Source organism: Mastacembelus armatus, chromosome 15 (assembly GCF_900324485.2).
Source record: "Mastacembelus armatus chromosome 15, fMasArm1.2, whole genome shotgun sequence".
NCBI classification, from domain to species: Eukaryota; Metazoa; Chordata; class Actinopteri; order Synbranchiformes; family Mastacembelidae; genus Mastacembelus; species Mastacembelus armatus.
This window is the reverse complement of record NC_046647.1, coordinates 7,674,236-7,690,599: the sequence shown is the minus strand read 5'-3', so window position 1 is coordinate 7,690,599 and position 16,364 is coordinate 7,674,236. Positions and strand designations below refer to the sequence as shown.

The window sequence follows — 16,364 nt, the reverse complement described above, 5'->3', positions numbered from 1 at the left end:
TCAGGTGCAGTGTTTGTACGCAACCCGATCAACAGAGAGCTGGTAGCTACGTTTGAGATCATTGTATCTGTACATGACAATGCCAGTGATGTTATTGACAAGTCAGGGAGTGTTCCCAATGGTAAGTTACCTTTCTAACATGAAACTATCTGCATTTTCATTCATTCAGTTCCTTTCATTCTCTCTCTTCTCAACATGATCGTCTCTTTAGCGAGACTAACCATCAACGTGTTGGATGTGAACGACAACGCCCCTCGGTTCCGGCCCTTTGGAGTGACCAATTTCACAGAGAAGATTTTAGAAGGAGCTCAACCAGGCACAACACTGCTGTCAGTGTCGGCTGTAGACCCGGATAAAGGTCCCAATGGCCAGGTCACCTACGAGCTGCTTCACTTGCCCCGTGGGGGCTACGTTAGACTGGAGGACCCTTCCATTGGTATGACCACCAGTACATAACAGTGTGTTAAGGTGTCCAGGTGAAAAATGTGTATCAATGAGCAAATACAATAAATGAACAGTCAGTATCATTTTAAAAATACTCTTCACTTTAATGTGTAACTTATAATGTCATTCCATACTTTTGCCATTTATTTTTCAGATATTAGTATTGAACAGACAGATTTTAACTGTGACTCTATTTTCAGGTAAGATTATAGCCAACCAGACGGTGGATTTTGAACAGGTACAGTGGCTTAATTTTACAATTCGGGCCCAGGACCATGGCACTCCTCCCAGGATAGCTGAGCTGCCGGTTTATCTGCGCATTGTGGATGTTAATGACAACAACCCTGTCTTCCTACAACCATCCTATCAGGTACTGAACACGATATTAGAAAGCAAATAACAGCTACTGAAGGAGATTTGTAGAGCGCCAGATGCATTTTCAGATGGGTACTCTATTACCTTGAGATTGGTTATATAGAAAGAGGGATTCTGCTGGCTCAGCCTCAGTCTCAGCCCCAGGAATGCCTTTGTTATTAATTAATTAACCTGTGCTTAACAAGCAAAAAACATCAAATAAAGTCAAAAGCACTTCCACCAAAATGACAAGTTGAACTAAAAACCAGAGGTATTATATCTCAAGTAGTTTTTTCATTGAAATTAATAAAATTATACTGAGAATGTTGCATCAGTCTCCATCAGTAACTCATTAATGTTCAGTATATAAAAGTGTCACTGAGTCAGAGTATGTGTTTATCTGTTTTTGTAGGAGCCTGTGTTTGAGAATGTGGACCTGGGCACCACCATAATTCGTGTCAGAGCTACAGATGCTGATTCTGGCCTCTTTGCTGTCATTGAATACAGCCTGGTAGATGGAGAGGGCAAGTTCGACATAAGACCATCCACTGTAAGTTAACTCATACTGTACATAAACACAACTAGTCCTAAAGTAAATGGGACTACACACTTTTCCCAACCTCAGTTCTTGTACGGTTTCTGATGATGCTTCAGTTTGATTCGAGATTGTGGTCATTTCACAGTTTAGTTACACCTTCACTTCTAGTACAGTATAGGTCTTACTTTCATTGTATTTACAGTAAATTCTCTCACTTGACATTTTGCAACAGAAAAAGAGTAAAACAAACACCATTATAACCTTTTGAACCAGTGTCCTTAAACAACTATGAGGTAATTCCACAAAATATTCTCTTTGATGAACTCAGAGAAAAGATGAAAATTGACTGACTTGTAAGTACGTCATCCTGTCTGGAGACAGAGGTTTAAATAAAGCGTTTGAGTATAAGACAATTTAAACAGTTACCTCTGTGCTCCATTTGTCACACACTCAGCATCAAACAAATGCCTTGATTGAGCCACCACTCTGGGTCAGTACTTGTATTTCTTTCCTAATCATCCCCTCTCCTCTGTGGCAGGGAGAGATCTACATCCTGTCTCCTCTGGACAGAGAGACAAAGGACTATTACACTCTAACAGCTGTCGCCCGTGACAACGCCGGCGGCAACTCCAACAACAGGCGAGAGAACTCTGTTCAGGTAGAGACCACCGGCTGTAATAACGCACAAATGTCTTGTTAATGCTGGTTTGAATATTCATTTTAAAAACCTGCATAGAATTAACATCAAAAACCACACATCCTCTGATAAACTCTTATGCAAATGAAAAAATGGAAAACATCTATGCAAATGAGAAAGTGGAACATGGTAAATGAAAAATGTCCCTGTGGTTGGCCTGGTAGAATCAAGACTATTTTGCTGAGATATGTTAAATTAGCTGATATGTATGTCTGTATGTCTGTGTCAGGCCCTGCCATGTATCCTGGGTATAGTCTCAGAATATCTTCTGCATTTGAATTCATCCTCATACGTCATCTGTCTGTTGCACATCAGGTCCTAGTGACAGTTCTTGATGTCAACGATTATCGGCCACGCTTTACGGAGAGAGTGTTCAACACCAGCGTGTTTGAGAATGAGCCCAGTGGGACATCAGTAATCACAGTGAAGGCTATTGACCTGGATGAAGGAGAGAATGGAGCAGTACTCTACAGCATGTTGGGCCCCCGCTCAGGTATGAATATACTCATAAAATCCTCAGTGGGGTCACCTAGCTAGTCATTCTCATTGAATTCACCTTACAGTTAAACATCTTACTGCAATATAATGCTTCCTAGAGCTTAATAAGGATCTATCTTGGAGTTTATATATATTATATATTCATATTAGTATTTATTTAGCTGTTTAGAAATGATTTTGCTCTGACTATGAAAGACTGTGTAGGATAGATATAATCCAGCATTGACATCTTTACTTAGTCCATAAACGTCCTCTGTTTTTTTTAGATGCATTCTCCCTGGATCCAAACACAGGACTGGTCCGTTCTCGCCGACTGCTTCAGTCCTCTGAGCGTTTCAACCTCACTGTGGTGGCTACAGACCAGGGGCGTCCTCCCCTGTGGGGCACTGCCGACCTGATCATCACAGTCATCGATGTCAATGACAACCGACCTGTGTTTGTCAGGCCTGCCAATGGAACCATCATTCATATCTTAGAGGTACCTACTGCTGTATGTCTTGTCTGTGTGTGCGTGCATGTGGTCCACTCTTTCTGTGATTATTTTATTTTTTGTATTTTTTGATGATAAACAAAAAGTTACCCTAAGAAAACACAAACTTCTAGTGTTCGAGTTACACAGTTTCAGTTCAGGGAAGAAGTTCACATAAGCACACACATTGCCCTCCACACAGGAGCAGCCCCCAGGTCTGCCGGTGTATGAGGTTTATGCAACAGACTCTGACGAGGGCGTGAATGGAGAGGTCCGCTATGCCTTCATGCAGACCGGAGCAGGTAACAGAGACTGGGAAAACTTCCACATCAATGCCATGTCTGGAGTCATCACAACTACAGTGAAACTGGACCGAGAGAAACAGGCCCTTTATAGCGTGAGTCAAATGTGTGTGTGTGTTTGTAGTTTGTGCAGTTCATGTATTTGAGTGCATAGATATGTATGTCTCTAAACAAGTACACACATCTCTCTCAGCTTATCATTGTGGCCCGTGACATGGGCCAGCCAGTGCCTTATGAGACCACACAGCCTCTGCAGGTGGCACTGTTGGATACCGACGACAATGAACCCGTCTTCCTTAAGCCACCAGTGAGTATGAAGCTCTCTGAATACATCCGAATGTGGCTATAAGTACATAAAAGCTGCTATTAAACTATTACTGTGTTTATGTTCTCCCTTGATCTTTGTGTGTATGCGTGTTCATCTCTCAGCGTGGTGCCTTGCCGTACCAGCTGTTGACAGTGCTTGAGCACTCCCCTCCAGGCACTGTAGTGGGGAATGTAACCAGAGCTGTGGATGCCGATGAGGGCTCCAACGCCATCGTTTACTACTTTATTGCAGGTAATACATTAAGCACGTGGTGTATTTTTGCTGTTCATGATGCAAAGCTTTTACCTTTCAAAGAAATTACTTATGTTAATCTACCCAAGTAAGGTCCTGGATTTAAGAAGGTTTAGAGTAGATCTGCGCTTTTTGTCTGGGAGCTGCTGTTGTATCTGTTGTGTGGTCAGATGAAAGCCTTTGTACTTCAAAAGCTTAGGAATAATGAGGACATTTTTCACGCTGATTCCTTTAGTGCTTCTTCAGATGACTGAAGAAAAATTCTTTCCATCTCTTCCTGCAGGGGGAAACAGTGATGGAAACTTTGGCCTGAGTCTAAATGGAGAGCTGAAGCTGTATAAGGACCTGGACCGGGAAGAGATCCCAGTCTACTCCATCATTATCAAGGCTTCCAGCAACAGGAGCTGGACTCCTCCCAGGGGACAGAGGTCAGCACGGACCAAAGCCCTGGACCCTGCCTATGATCCCAGCCTGCTGGAAGTCCGAATTGAACTGGAAGACATCAATGACCAGACACCGCGCTTCATTAAGGCAGAGTACACTGCAGGTAATATTCATTCCTGCATTTATGTGGATGTTAATCTATGTAGAACCACTGTAACCTTCCCTGCTCCTCTGGCTTGTTTCAGGGGTTGCAGCAAATGCGAAGGTGGGCTCTGAGTTGATCAAGGTCGTGGCTATAGACAATGACATCGGCAACAACAGTTTGGTCCAGTACCATATTGTTACCATCCGCTACTTCCAGTCACAGAGCAATGGTAGTGAGGATGTTGGCAGCATCTTCACCATTGGTGAGTATTCACACTGCTTAGAAACAACATACAATGTAGAGGCATTGCTGTTTAGAGCCTGTTACATGCATTGTTTTAATATAGGATAGTTTACTTTTACTTGACAAAAAGGGCTTATGAGTAGCTTGCACGAGGCTTAGCTTAGTAATACCAAATTAGTCGGAAATTTTGGAAATCTGTAATACACAAGAAAACTTGTTGTTCACACTGAATCCCATTAAAAGGCCAAAACCAACAATACACTAGTTTGAGATGTAAAAGGCTTTGGATGAACATGAAGATATTTATTAGAAGATTGTTTTTTGATGTGGTTGGATTTGTTGATAATATGTGAATACAGCATATCACCAGACTTTAATTTTATGATCAATAAAATGAAATGTTTTCAAACCAAACTGAATACTGGTACTTTCTTTTGAATGCAAAATTATACGATAAAAATGTTTCAGAGAAATTGAACAACGGTGGAACAGCATGTACATTTTGACAGAGTACATCAAATTTATTCTAGGATTATTTTTTGTTTACTCTTGGTTCCAATTCATGTCCAAGCAAACAGCATTCTTCCCCTTGATTTCCACAGGTTTAACAGATGGCATCATCCGAACCTATGACCTCTTCACGGCCTACAATCCAGGCTATTTTCAGCTTGAGATCTTGGCGTGTGACGTAGCTGGACACAGTGCAACCACCAACGTGAATATCTATATTCTCCGCGATGACCAAAGGGTCAAGATAGTCTTCAACGAAATCCCTGATTTTGTCCGCGAAAACCAGGAGGACTTCATCAACCTGCTGTCCAACATCACTGGAGCCATTGTCAACTTAGATGACATACAGGTCAGGCTGATCCACGATGATGTGTTTTAGGTCACCTTTGGGTTGGATGTATGTGTCTGTGTGTTGTGTAAACATCTGAACTCTGTCTCGCTCTCCTTTCATCCAGTTCCACGTGGACAAGAAGGGCAGAGTGAATTATGCTCAGACAGACATGCTGATCCACGTTGTCAACAATCAGACCAACACCATCCTGGATGTTGAAAGGTCTCCGTTCCCTTCATTAACTGAATAAAACTTTCACTCCAAAGTTGTGTGCTGATGCTATCATTTATATAGTACATGCACTGTAAGGCCTGTCTGTCCTTGTACATTCGTTCACAAATCTCCTGACTCTATGGTGCACAGGTTGTGTTCTGGCATGAATTTACCTTCCTGGTGTTTGATGTTTTACAGGGTGATTCAGATGATCGATGAGAACAAAGAGCAGCTGAGAAACCTGTTCAGGAAATACAACGTTGTGGATGTTCAGCCTGCTGTCAGCGACAAACTGCCCGACGACATCTCCACACTACAGGTCTGTGAAGCTGGAGCGGCCCGGTAACCTGACACAGACAGTTTGTGATTTGAAACTTTGTTTCACACCAACTTTTTCTCTCACAGCTAGTCATCATCATCCTGGCTGTGCTGCTGTGCTTGGCAGGAATTTTGTTTGTCACAATGAACTGGCATTATCGCAGAGTGTAAGAATCTTCCACCATTCTCTAAAACAGGCAATTTCGTAACAAGTGTGGCTCGGATGATTTTGTGTGCTCTGAGTCATTTGAAAACTGAGCCATGCACCGTGTTGGTACGACCGATCAGCAATATCAGCATGTTTTTCTTCCCATGACTCATCTGTTTTTTGCTGTGTTGTAGACACCAGAGGAAGCTGAAAGCCATCGTTGCAGGATCAACAGGTGAGAGGCAGCTTTGTTGAAGGGACAGTCCCGCCAGCTGTTAACTTCAGGATGTGGCTCTTACCACCTGTTAATGCACAGGATATGTAGATTTACCACAGCGAGACTGTTTTCCTTAATATCTGTCCTCTGCCCTCCAGGGAACCAGGGTTTAATGGATATCCTGGACATGCCCAACACTAACAAGTATTCTTTTGAGGGGTGAGATAATAGCTTCATTTTCACTCCTGTTTTAAGAGAATTCCCACCAAATATTACCTTGTGGTGTTTTTCTGCATGTCAGTGTTCAGTATTATTCAGAAAATCAAGAACAAGGCTTTGAAAAAAAGGGCTTTTTAAAATATGTTAAAAAAAAAATTTTTTTGTTTGGGCAAATACATGAATTTGCCTTCTTGCACTGTTCTTAAGCAAAGACTAGGCAACATAAACTCCCCAATAAACACTGCAACATGTTGTTTTTACATTTTGATTTTAGATTAACCAAATAATGTTATAAACATTTTTTTAATGAACTTTTCAGTGAATTTCTTTACTGTTGCACACATTCAGTCCAGCTTTTGTCTCCCAAAATGTCCTTTCACTAATCTAAAGTTCAAAAAACTTCGTTCCATTTTTTGCTGATTACTTAGTTTTACTGTACCAGCTCTCAGACTAATCTGAACAAAAAAACAGGTCAACAGCAAAGTCGGGTTTGAGTTGTTCATGTGTCACACTTCCTTTTTGGTTTGTCACTGACGTATATAAAAACGTTTTCCTCTGCAGGGCTAATCCAGTGTGGTTGGACCCATTCTGTCGTAACCTGGAGCTGGCCGCCCAGGCTGACCACGAGGACGATCTGCCGGAGAACCTGAGTGAGATAACTGACCTGTGGAACAGCCCTGCACGCACTCATGTCAGTACTAATGTTAATCCAAGTTCCTGTGTATCTCGAATCAATAATCTGAGGAGTTTAATAGACCATATTAATAGATCAGATTTTGTTCCAGGGAGAGGGAAGCCATGGCAGATTTGTATATTTCACTGAGGCATTGCTGTCTGAGTCAGCCCCATCACATTATCCTTAAGCAAAGACGTCTGTGTGCTGTCCTCACAGGGAACATTTGGTCGAGAACCTCAAGCGAAGCCAGAGGATGATCGTTACTTGAGAGCAGCCATTCAGGAGTACGACAACATCGCTAAACTGGGCCAGATCATGAGGGAGGGGCCCATCAAGGTGAGACACATGCATGTTGGATCACAGTCACAGAACACATCCAGTCTCAGAAGCCTCTTTTCAGTTGGTCATGTACTCTCTCCTTCCATCCTTCCCAAAACACACTGGGGAACAAGGTCAGAGGACGGGACCTAAGACCTTCTCCAGCCTGTACTGAGAAGAAAACAGAGAGAGAGAACCCAAGGGCGGGCAGATAGGCTGCTGAGACCCCAATGATTAGATAAGGGGCTCGACATTCCCGCTGTGGATTCTCTTTTATAACTGATGTGACAGTGACGACTGTGTAATTTGGATGACATGATAGATTGTGTTTGATCCTAACTGCCTTTTTGTCAGGGTTCCCTGCTCCAGGTGGTCCTGGAGGACTACCTGAGGCTGAAAAAGCTCTTTGCAGCGCGACTCGTCACCGTATCCACCACCCAGGGAGAAAACTCGTCAGTCACTGAGGTGGGCTCAGAAAAAACAGACGATCTCTCTGCTCCTGCTGCCATGCTGTTCCTGTCTGACACCGCTGCAGAGTGATCTTGCATTCCTTGAATTTCCCATTCTGACAGCCTGCCTCCTGCTGCAATGTCTGACCTTCTTACTACTTTCTCTGCACCCTTGAACCAGATGTTTAGTCAAACTGAGTTTGCCTTTGTTTCACAGAGGATGGATGTTACTACACAGACTTTCTCTGAAAATGAGTGAGAGTGCAATTTCTATACTTACCTATTTTTCTGAATTGTTTTGATGTCTCCCACACAAACAAGTCCATACTAAGAATTGTTTGCAATTATTTAATCCAGTTCTGGAGTGACCATTTTCCTCTGCTGTCTATTTCCAGGTTGTTGTCTTTTACTACAAGCCAAATACTGATTCCTCTCCTGAAAACCTTTCTTTCCCTGCGTTTACCTCTTTCCAGCTCTTCCTCAAAGCTAATGCTTACATTCTTGTCCGTCTGGTCCCTTGCATGAGCATGTTGTTAATCAGCACCTTCACTGGCTTCCATCTTCTCATTCTTCTCCCCCTCTCCTGTCCACCTTCAACAGCTGATCCAGAGCGATCTGGACGACGATGAGGACGAGCGTTTGAGCATAGGTGGAGGTCGCGGAACTCTGCGCTTCAAGCACAAGCTTCCTGTGGAGTTGAAGGGTCCCGAAGGTGTCCATGTGGTCCATGGCAGCACAGGTACCCTCCTGACCTCTGACCTTAACAGCCTGCCAGAGGACGACCAGCGGGCCCTGGCACGTTCTCTGGAGGCGCTCAACGCTGATGGGGGGCTTTATTCTGAGCGCAACGCCCGCACAGAGTCTGCCAAGTCCACGCCAATGCACCGTCACAAAGACGGGGACACCCTGTCGCAGAGTCCCCTGGAGATCACAGAGTTATGACTAGCCGAGGCCTCGCTGGTCTGAGCGCAAACATGACTTGTGTGTGTCCTTGTGCTTCCACATCAGCAATGTGACAGCGTGACGGGAGGAGTGTGTGTAGTCTTGGGAAACTCATCAGCTGACCCCACCCTGAGACAGCCTGGAGGGGGATTTGCCACTGAGTCGGTTTGAGTGGCTGTTATGTTGAAGATGGTCCCATGTGAGGTGCTTCAAGAAGTTTTTTCCATTTAGGAAAAGGAAAATCAGAAGCAGGACCTGTCTTCAGCATAACAAAACTAACTGTGGTGTTATTGACTTCCATCCAAAAAGCTGAATGGAAAGGGGGAGAGACTGTGTGTCTGTGGAAGACACATGTTAAATTCTGACATTATAATCATCAAAAGGTGCCTCCTTCTCACAAATCCTTTTGAAGTCATACCTGGACTGCATACACTCACAAACACAAATACACACACTTAAATGAAGCTACACAGAGTCAGACCAGCGGATGGCCATCAGTGTAACCCTGATAATGACACACTTTGTCATCTTCTGATATTCTTATTCGCTTTTTGCAAGACAATGGAATTAGTGGTGAAGGAGCAAGACCAGGACATTAAGATTTTCCTCTTTTAGATATTAGATATGTTCTGTTAATGGGAAATTATAGATGGACATTAAGAGCAATTCTAATATTTCCCCAGTGACACTTTTACAGAGATTTTCCCTGACTCTAAGAGGAGAGACCCTTTGTGCAATTGTTGAAGTTGTGTAGTGGTTTAATGAAAATGTTTTTTTTTTCTGGATCAATGGCATATGGCCCAAACACTTCTGGTCTACATGGCAGCAGTGAACACTGAGACCCTGCTCTCTGTCTGTAATGTGGGCTCAATCAGTCGTGGGAGGAATCTCCTAGTTTGTAACTGAAAGACTTGAATGAATGATAGAAGATGGATGAATACCTGAAGCTGGAGTGTCACAAAAAAAAAAAAAAACTTTGATCCTTTTTTGAGAAATTTGATATTAAAGCTCAAATGTAGTGAAATTGTAAAGAAAAAAAAGTATTAACCAATTTTTCCTAAACATAAAGATGGCATTATGTCCACAGAGACTTCACACTGCCACCTGAGGGAGTAAAAGAGTCATGCTCAAAATGAGCAGTTTGCTTTATTTTTTTATTTTATAAAAAAAAAAAAAAAAAGTGATGGAATTAAAGTATATTTTTGAAGAAAATGCTGGCTTACCAAAATAGGTAGAAAATCATTTTGGATGTTTGAAGTTTAAGTATACTGTGCTATGGTGACATTTGTCTGTTTTCCTTTATATGATGATTGATGCTGTTTCTGATGAGTGTTGTGTTTTTAAAATTCATTTTCTATATTCCCATTTTGTAAGTTTTTATTTCTTTGTCATTACTGTCACCAGCCCTGCGATCTGTGTTGGGAAATGTTGTTGGATGATCTGTGATAATAAAAAGAAATATGCAACAACCTCTGACAGTCATGAGAGACCAACTAGAAATGGGAAACTAATGCAGCAGAAATCGCTCAGTTTAAGCACCAAGGATACAGTTTAAAAAAAAGAAAAAAATCTACGACTAATGACAATATTTGCCCTAACATTTAACCTAGTCATTGAAGAGAAACAGATTTCCTGCTATAATGTAAATATGCTGCTGCTGCACACTCAGCAGCTGAGGAAGTGACAACTTGGTAAATATCGCCATCTAGTGGCTGTTAAGAGTAAGCACAGTGAGCATGTTTCAGCTCACTACTCCTTTTATTGATACTAGGTTACATACAAAAAGTTTCAACCAATAATAGTTGTCAGAAAAAAAGTTTGGAGGAGACTGAGGAAGCAGATGATTCAGCCCCTGGTCACACTCCTCGGGCTGTGATGCTCCCTGGTGCCACAGTGGTTCCAGTAGCTGGCATTTTCTTCAGTGTCCTGTTCAACTGTAGGGAGGTGGAGGCAAAATTTGTTTCAGTTTGACTTGCATGTTCACAAGCTGCCTTATGATTGAAACTAATTATTTCAGATTTGAATGGCAATGGAATTAATGATGTCTGGGACATTTTTCTTTTACAATCCAATGTTTCTTAATATTTCAAACTGGCTCTAAAATCAAAATGTTTTCCGCTGTTCCATGCTAACTTAGAGAATAGCTATATTCTTGTGATGCCTCAAAATGATCAAATTCAAACCTGGAGCCAGAGGCTTGATGGATCACTTCTTACCTCCTCAAACTTGTGTATCTGTCTGATGAAAAAGTCTCCGTACCGACGGGCCACCTTGGTGTCAGCGATGTGAATCATGTCCTGTGTTACAGAGAAAATGCTCAAATATAGCGAGCTACTTAACACACATGGTCTGCCTGTTACATTTTATTTACACAGTACATGATGTAAAGGAAAGTCCAAGACACCACTTTTATCAAGAAAGCTTTAACACACCTTGTCAATGTAAAAGTCAACTTCAGAAGCAGACTGGAACTCTCCATCCAGAGCGGAGATGCCGCTGGTCCACACCAGGTTCTTCATCTTGTGTTTGAAGACCAGCAGCTGAATACGGAACTCCTGCTCTGTCATGTCCAAGAATCCTGCCAGCTTAGCCACTGGCATGGTGGTGTACAGCTTCAGGAAACTGGAGACACATTGTGATTTAGATGACATATAGATACACTGCGACCACATCTGAGTCAACAAGGTTCTAAAAGCAATTGAAAGTGGTTTTTAAGAGCCAGATGGGTGAAAAAAAAAACAAACAAAAAAAAAAAAATTTGACATTTTCTACACCAAATCTGAAAAACTGCATCCATAATTTCTTTTTTTTTTTTACTTTTACTGCCACTCCAAACAACTACATGACCTGTACCACACACTTTAAAGATAGCATGCTCTACCTGCGGATGGTCGAGAGCTGGGCTTGCTGCTGCACCTCCTCAGCAAAGACTTTCAGCTGCTGCTGGAAAGGCTCTTTGTGGTAGTTAGGGTGGACGTTGTCGTAATTTGGCACCACAGGTGACAAAAACTTGGGACAGGCAAAGCTGAACAGCTCCTCAAACACCTGCAGGTCTCTGAGATTGAAAAGGGAAAAACAGCAGAAACACCAAACAGCCAAATGAAATACAGCTGAACCAGCACTCAGCTCACACAGATCAGAAAGACACATTTAGTCCCAGGCACAACAGAGTACAAGGGATCATAATGTAACTCAAGTATTAGCACATTGTCATTTCTGTATAATTTTATATTTTAATAACTGTCTGGCCAACAGAAAAACTAAAAGTTGCAACGGAGCGCAGAAAAATCAAACATGCAGTGAATGAAAACACAAGACAAAAAGTAGACATCAAGCTCCACAACAATGTGATGTGTTTCTTTCTTACCCTTTTTGCATTCGCAGCATCTTGTCTCCGTACTTCTCCCTCAGCTGGGTGTGGATGCTCTCATCAATGCGCATTGGGTACATGGTGAGAGCAATGGCCAGTAGGCCATGCATCTGCTCATTTTGTTTGTTAATCTAAAAATAAATACAAACATCACAACATCTTATTAGCTCTTGTGATATAGTAGCTGTTCAGCTGACACCTTCTGAAAGTGACCGCAGGATGAGCACAGGACGTGTCTCTGGTTCAACCACTAAAACATTCCTGATAATTGCAAAGAAAATCACAGAACAAACTAATAATGCAATGCTGGTGTTTAGAGAAAACACAATCTAAAGACTCTCTTTTCACACACAACATAAACTGATTCATTAAGTACTGTTTGATAGATCAGTGAAACATTCAATAGCTTAAGCAGAAAACTATCCATCTCTGTCATCTAATACAAACTGCTCTGACTGACCATCTCATATTTATACGTCGACCTCTGGAACATGTTTCTCGTCCTCTGGATGTAAAGCAAGATGTTAGCAAAGACTCGAATGGCATCCTGGTAGCGCCTCATCATCAGGTACGCAAAACCCACATAGTAGTAGGTGGTGATCTGACACTCTGGCACACGTGAGTACATGCTCTGAAAGGCAGCAAACAAAGCAGATTAAAGGGTGTGGACTAGACTGCTGAGAAGCAACAAATACCACACCTAATACCAAATGAGCATGGGTTAAAGAGTTTGAAATATTAAAAAAGCCAACAGGGAAGATATAAAGAAATGGAGAACTGGAGTTGGAATATTATCATCATCAGTAGCACTCTGGAGAGTCACTCTCTATGGGCTCATATAAGGTCTTACCTTCTTGTTGAGCTCAATGTTTTCTAGGACTTTGATGGCCTGGTAATAATCACCAAGCAATGAGTGAAGCCTCAGAAGTCCCACCAAGCTGAAATAACCCAACATCTTGTACAGGGAGTGGCGCCCATATTCTCCAGCCACACTCTCTGGGTCTCCTGTAACATGCCATCAAGTAACATGTTAAGGAGGGCTGGGACTTTGATGTGTTAATGTCGATTAATGAATTACAGAAACAATAACGCATACCAAAAAAAAAAGCCCTCATGTTAAGTATCTCATATCATTCCAAAACTGAATACACTCAAGTCTACCTGTTGATGTTTGTTACCAGAGAAATAGCACACAGCAGTTTTATAGGACTTTTACAGGATCAGAACAAGGTCTAGGGTCCTTAATTAGCACTCAGCATCCCCCCCGGCCGCAATTTACAAAAATCTCCAAGTCATTGTTCTCTACCTCCGCTGGTGTACACCTCTAGCTGGCGGTTAATGTTGCTCTTGTCCACCAGGGAGTGAAGAACGTTGAGGACACTGTGGACGTTCCAGATCTTTGGGTTGTTCCTCAGGAATTCAATCTCCTCCTCTGACTTCTTGGCCGTCTTACAGCGGTACTGACTGAAGGACTGGAACTGAAGACAGGAGAGTGTAATTCTAACAGTGTTTACACATGCTTTCAGACAGGAGAGAGACAAGTAAGGCATCTGGTCCTCCTTGTAGGATAAACCTACCCTAGAATTACTCACACCCACTATCTGACCTGGTGCATTTTTATCACTAACTCCTGCTGTTTGTTATGACCAAGTCTTGTTATCTGGGGACACAGGAATGTAATGCACTCTACCTGGTAGATGAACTCGTCGATGATGTCCCAGAGCCACTGGTTTGGAAGCTCCAAAGGGGCTGGTCCATCAGCATCTGTATGAAAACATTCTCTTTTGACTGGTCCTGTATCAGCTGGGATTTTACACTGATAACCAACATCTGGTGGCAGGAAAATGTGAGGAATATTCATCAAACTTACTGAGAATATAGTTGAAGAGGTTGCAGTAGTTGTAGTACGACTCAAACCTCTGGTCCAAAGTTGGTCCACCCTGACAATCAGGAAAATAGTGTTTATGCCGAAATGCTCACACATGACACAGGCTCCTCAGTGATGGAAGAGGACATGGTTAAGTGTTTATACTGAGCAGTTACTTACGCTGACTTTAGCATAGATGTGTCTGTAGTAGAGTTCCTTATAGAGGATGAGAAACACAGCATCTGCAGGAGATAAAGAAAAATAACTAAAAACATTGCCCTGGTTGAACCACACAGGGATTAACTCAATCTTCATGAAAAATTCATACAACTGCAAAAACACCAACAAAACAACTGTCTTGGAGAAACAGTGTAACAGGAAAAAAAATACAAACCTTGGAATACATGAACAAGATGAATGAGTACATCCTGAGAATACCACTTAAATGGATTTCAGACACCAAGGTTTATGGAAACAAGATGCTGTGTTTCTAATAGTAAGTGTATTTCATTTATCACATTACAAACATCTATACCAGGGGTCTGCAATTCCGGTCCTTGAGGTCCACTGTCCTGCTTGTTTTCCAGCTATACATGCCGTACCCACTGCTGATTACCTGGCTCAGGTGTGATCAGGACAGTTGCAAAACAAGCAAGACATTGGACCTCGAGGACCAGAATTGCAGACCCCTGATCTATACAATAAAGAACAAAAGGTGGGGTCTCTAGTGCAAAGCCAGAAACCAGTGACAGACAATACACTCACCATTGCCAACAAGTGATGCAATGGCCTCAGCCTCAGGCCAGGGGGAAGTCTTGAAGAAACGATCAGTCAACTTGTTCCAGCTGCACAGGAGCAGAATAGAAAAGGTACTCGTCACACACACTCTGCTCTAAGGGCACATTTGGCAACAACACCAGCACGGGGCGACGGGACCCCACCTGTTCTCGTAGACGTCCTGGATCTCATAGATCTTCTGCTCGATGCTTTCACTGGACACGCGGTTGGACTGCAGCTCATAAACCTTCTGGTCGATCAGGTCTGAGATTGTTTTGTGGAAATACTGCAGGAAGTTCTTGATCACCTCTGGGATGACATGGTAGGTCTGCTGCTCATACTGCCTCTCATAGGCCAGATCTGCCTTAGGGTCCCCTGCAGGACGAGAAGAGTGATGAGACACTGACACAGTATGATTCCGCTAAATGAAGCCGCTGGTGACTGACTGACAGACTCACCTGTGTGCAGGTCGTAGTCGTTTGTGTAGGCGTAAGGGTCGTACTGTGAGGAGAAAAGCAGTCACATGTGTTACAGACGCAGCCTGTGAGCATTAACGTCAGCTGACCGTATCTAAAGTGCTAACCTATAACTCTAGATGCTACATGGCAATAAAGACGCTGTTAGCTTCTCTGCATCAACCGGCGGAGTTAGCAGTGCAGCTAGCTAGCTAGCTACAGCTAACTAGCATGTCAGTGTTATTGTCTTGAAAACGTTCAAATATCTAGAAGCAAAAAGAGTACTAACTTCCTCTTCGTCGTGGTATGACATGATGCCGGTTCAGAGCCCAAGCCCTTCAAGCACTAGACTGGAAAAGGGGAAAATTTTCGGCTAACGCCGCTAAACCACGCAGCTGGTGTCGGACACGACGGGAAAAGGAAAGAGCGAACGGTGACGTACAAATGAAACACGGCGGAATTGAAAGCATTATGGGAAATTGAGTTTCGTGATGTGTGTGCCTGTGTACAATGGGAACAGTTTGTCAAATCTTCACGGCCCGGTCTGTTTTACCAGTCGGAGCGAAACAAGGCGACCAATACACCGATAATGTGTTTTCACAGCAGGTGTTTTGTTTGTTATTGTTAACAACAGTTTGACTTGGCTGTGTCACTGCTGCCTTTAGGGACCCCTGTACACTGACAGGGCCATTACATTAGAACTGACGAGCAAATAAACAAACCACATTACGATCAGATATAATTTATGATGGGACGATCAAGAAGCACTACCTTTGCTTTCGCTCTCATATTTCTCTTGTAATTTTCTGCGATGCCTTTGGCTTCCGATATTTCGTGATAAGAGTTCTACAGTAGCCTATAAAAATGGCTGGACGTGTTTAAAAACCAATTTAACAAAAAATATGATTATATATTTGTTTA

The 16,364-nt window shown here is 42.6% G+C and overlaps 2 protein-coding genes across 2 annotated transcripts in view; one reads left to right on the top strand and one right to left on the bottom strand.

Annotated features, from left to right (window-relative positions):
• Positions 1-10,015, top strand: part of cdh23 (cadherin-related 23) — a 138,119-nt gene extending 128,104 nt beyond the window's left edge. Inside the window, exons 47-68 of the mRNA XM_026310064.1 lie at positions 5-121; positions 212-436; positions 645-814; positions 1,211-1,348; positions 1,875-1,994; positions 2,349-2,526; positions 2,798-3,009; positions 3,203-3,397; positions 3,496-3,609; positions 3,732-3,861; positions 4,145-4,408; positions 4,491-4,652; positions 5,236-5,492; positions 5,599-5,696; positions 5,886-6,006; positions 6,093-6,172; positions 6,348-6,388; positions 6,529-6,589; positions 7,151-7,280; positions 7,482-7,601; positions 7,938-8,048; positions 8,633-10,015. Coding sequence (XP_026165849.1) covers positions 5-121; positions 212-436; positions 645-814; positions 1,211-1,348; positions 1,875-1,994; positions 2,349-2,526; positions 2,798-3,009; positions 3,203-3,397; positions 3,496-3,609; positions 3,732-3,861; positions 4,145-4,408; positions 4,491-4,652; positions 5,236-5,492; positions 5,599-5,696; positions 5,886-6,006; positions 6,093-6,172; positions 6,348-6,388; positions 6,529-6,589; positions 7,151-7,280; positions 7,482-7,601; positions 7,938-8,048; positions 8,633-8,974 — 3,386 coding nt within the window. The 3' untranslated portion in view covers positions 8,975-10,015. The remainder of the gene's footprint in view (positions 1-4; positions 122-211; positions 437-644; positions 815-1,210; positions 1,349-1,874; positions 1,995-2,348; positions 2,527-2,797; positions 3,010-3,202; positions 3,398-3,495; positions 3,610-3,731; positions 3,862-4,144; positions 4,409-4,490; positions 4,653-5,235; positions 5,493-5,598; positions 5,697-5,885; positions 6,007-6,092; positions 6,173-6,347; positions 6,389-6,528; positions 6,590-7,150; positions 7,281-7,481; positions 7,602-7,937; positions 8,049-8,632) is intronic.
• A 668-nt stretch (positions 10,016-10,683) lies between these two features.
• eif3s6ip (eukaryotic translation initiation factor 3, subunit 6 interacting protein) lies at positions 10,684-15,871 on the bottom strand. Its single transcript, XM_026310065.1, has 15 exons — positions 15,733-15,871; positions 15,447-15,489; positions 15,153-15,363; positions 14,977-15,056; positions 14,392-14,453; positions 14,215-14,284; positions 14,035-14,108; positions 13,651-13,822; positions 13,195-13,349; positions 12,805-12,975; positions 12,342-12,475; positions 11,856-12,029; positions 11,407-11,596; positions 11,191-11,271; positions 10,684-10,908 (listed from the first exon to the last, which is right to left on the bottom strand). Exons 1-15 carry the CDS (start codon positions 15,754-15,756, stop codon positions 10,831-10,833), a joined length of 1,719 nt encoding a protein of 572 aa, XP_026165850.1. The 5' UTR covers positions 15,757-15,871; the 3' UTR covers positions 10,684-10,830.
• Between the last annotated feature and the right edge of the window lie 493 nt (positions 15,872-16,364).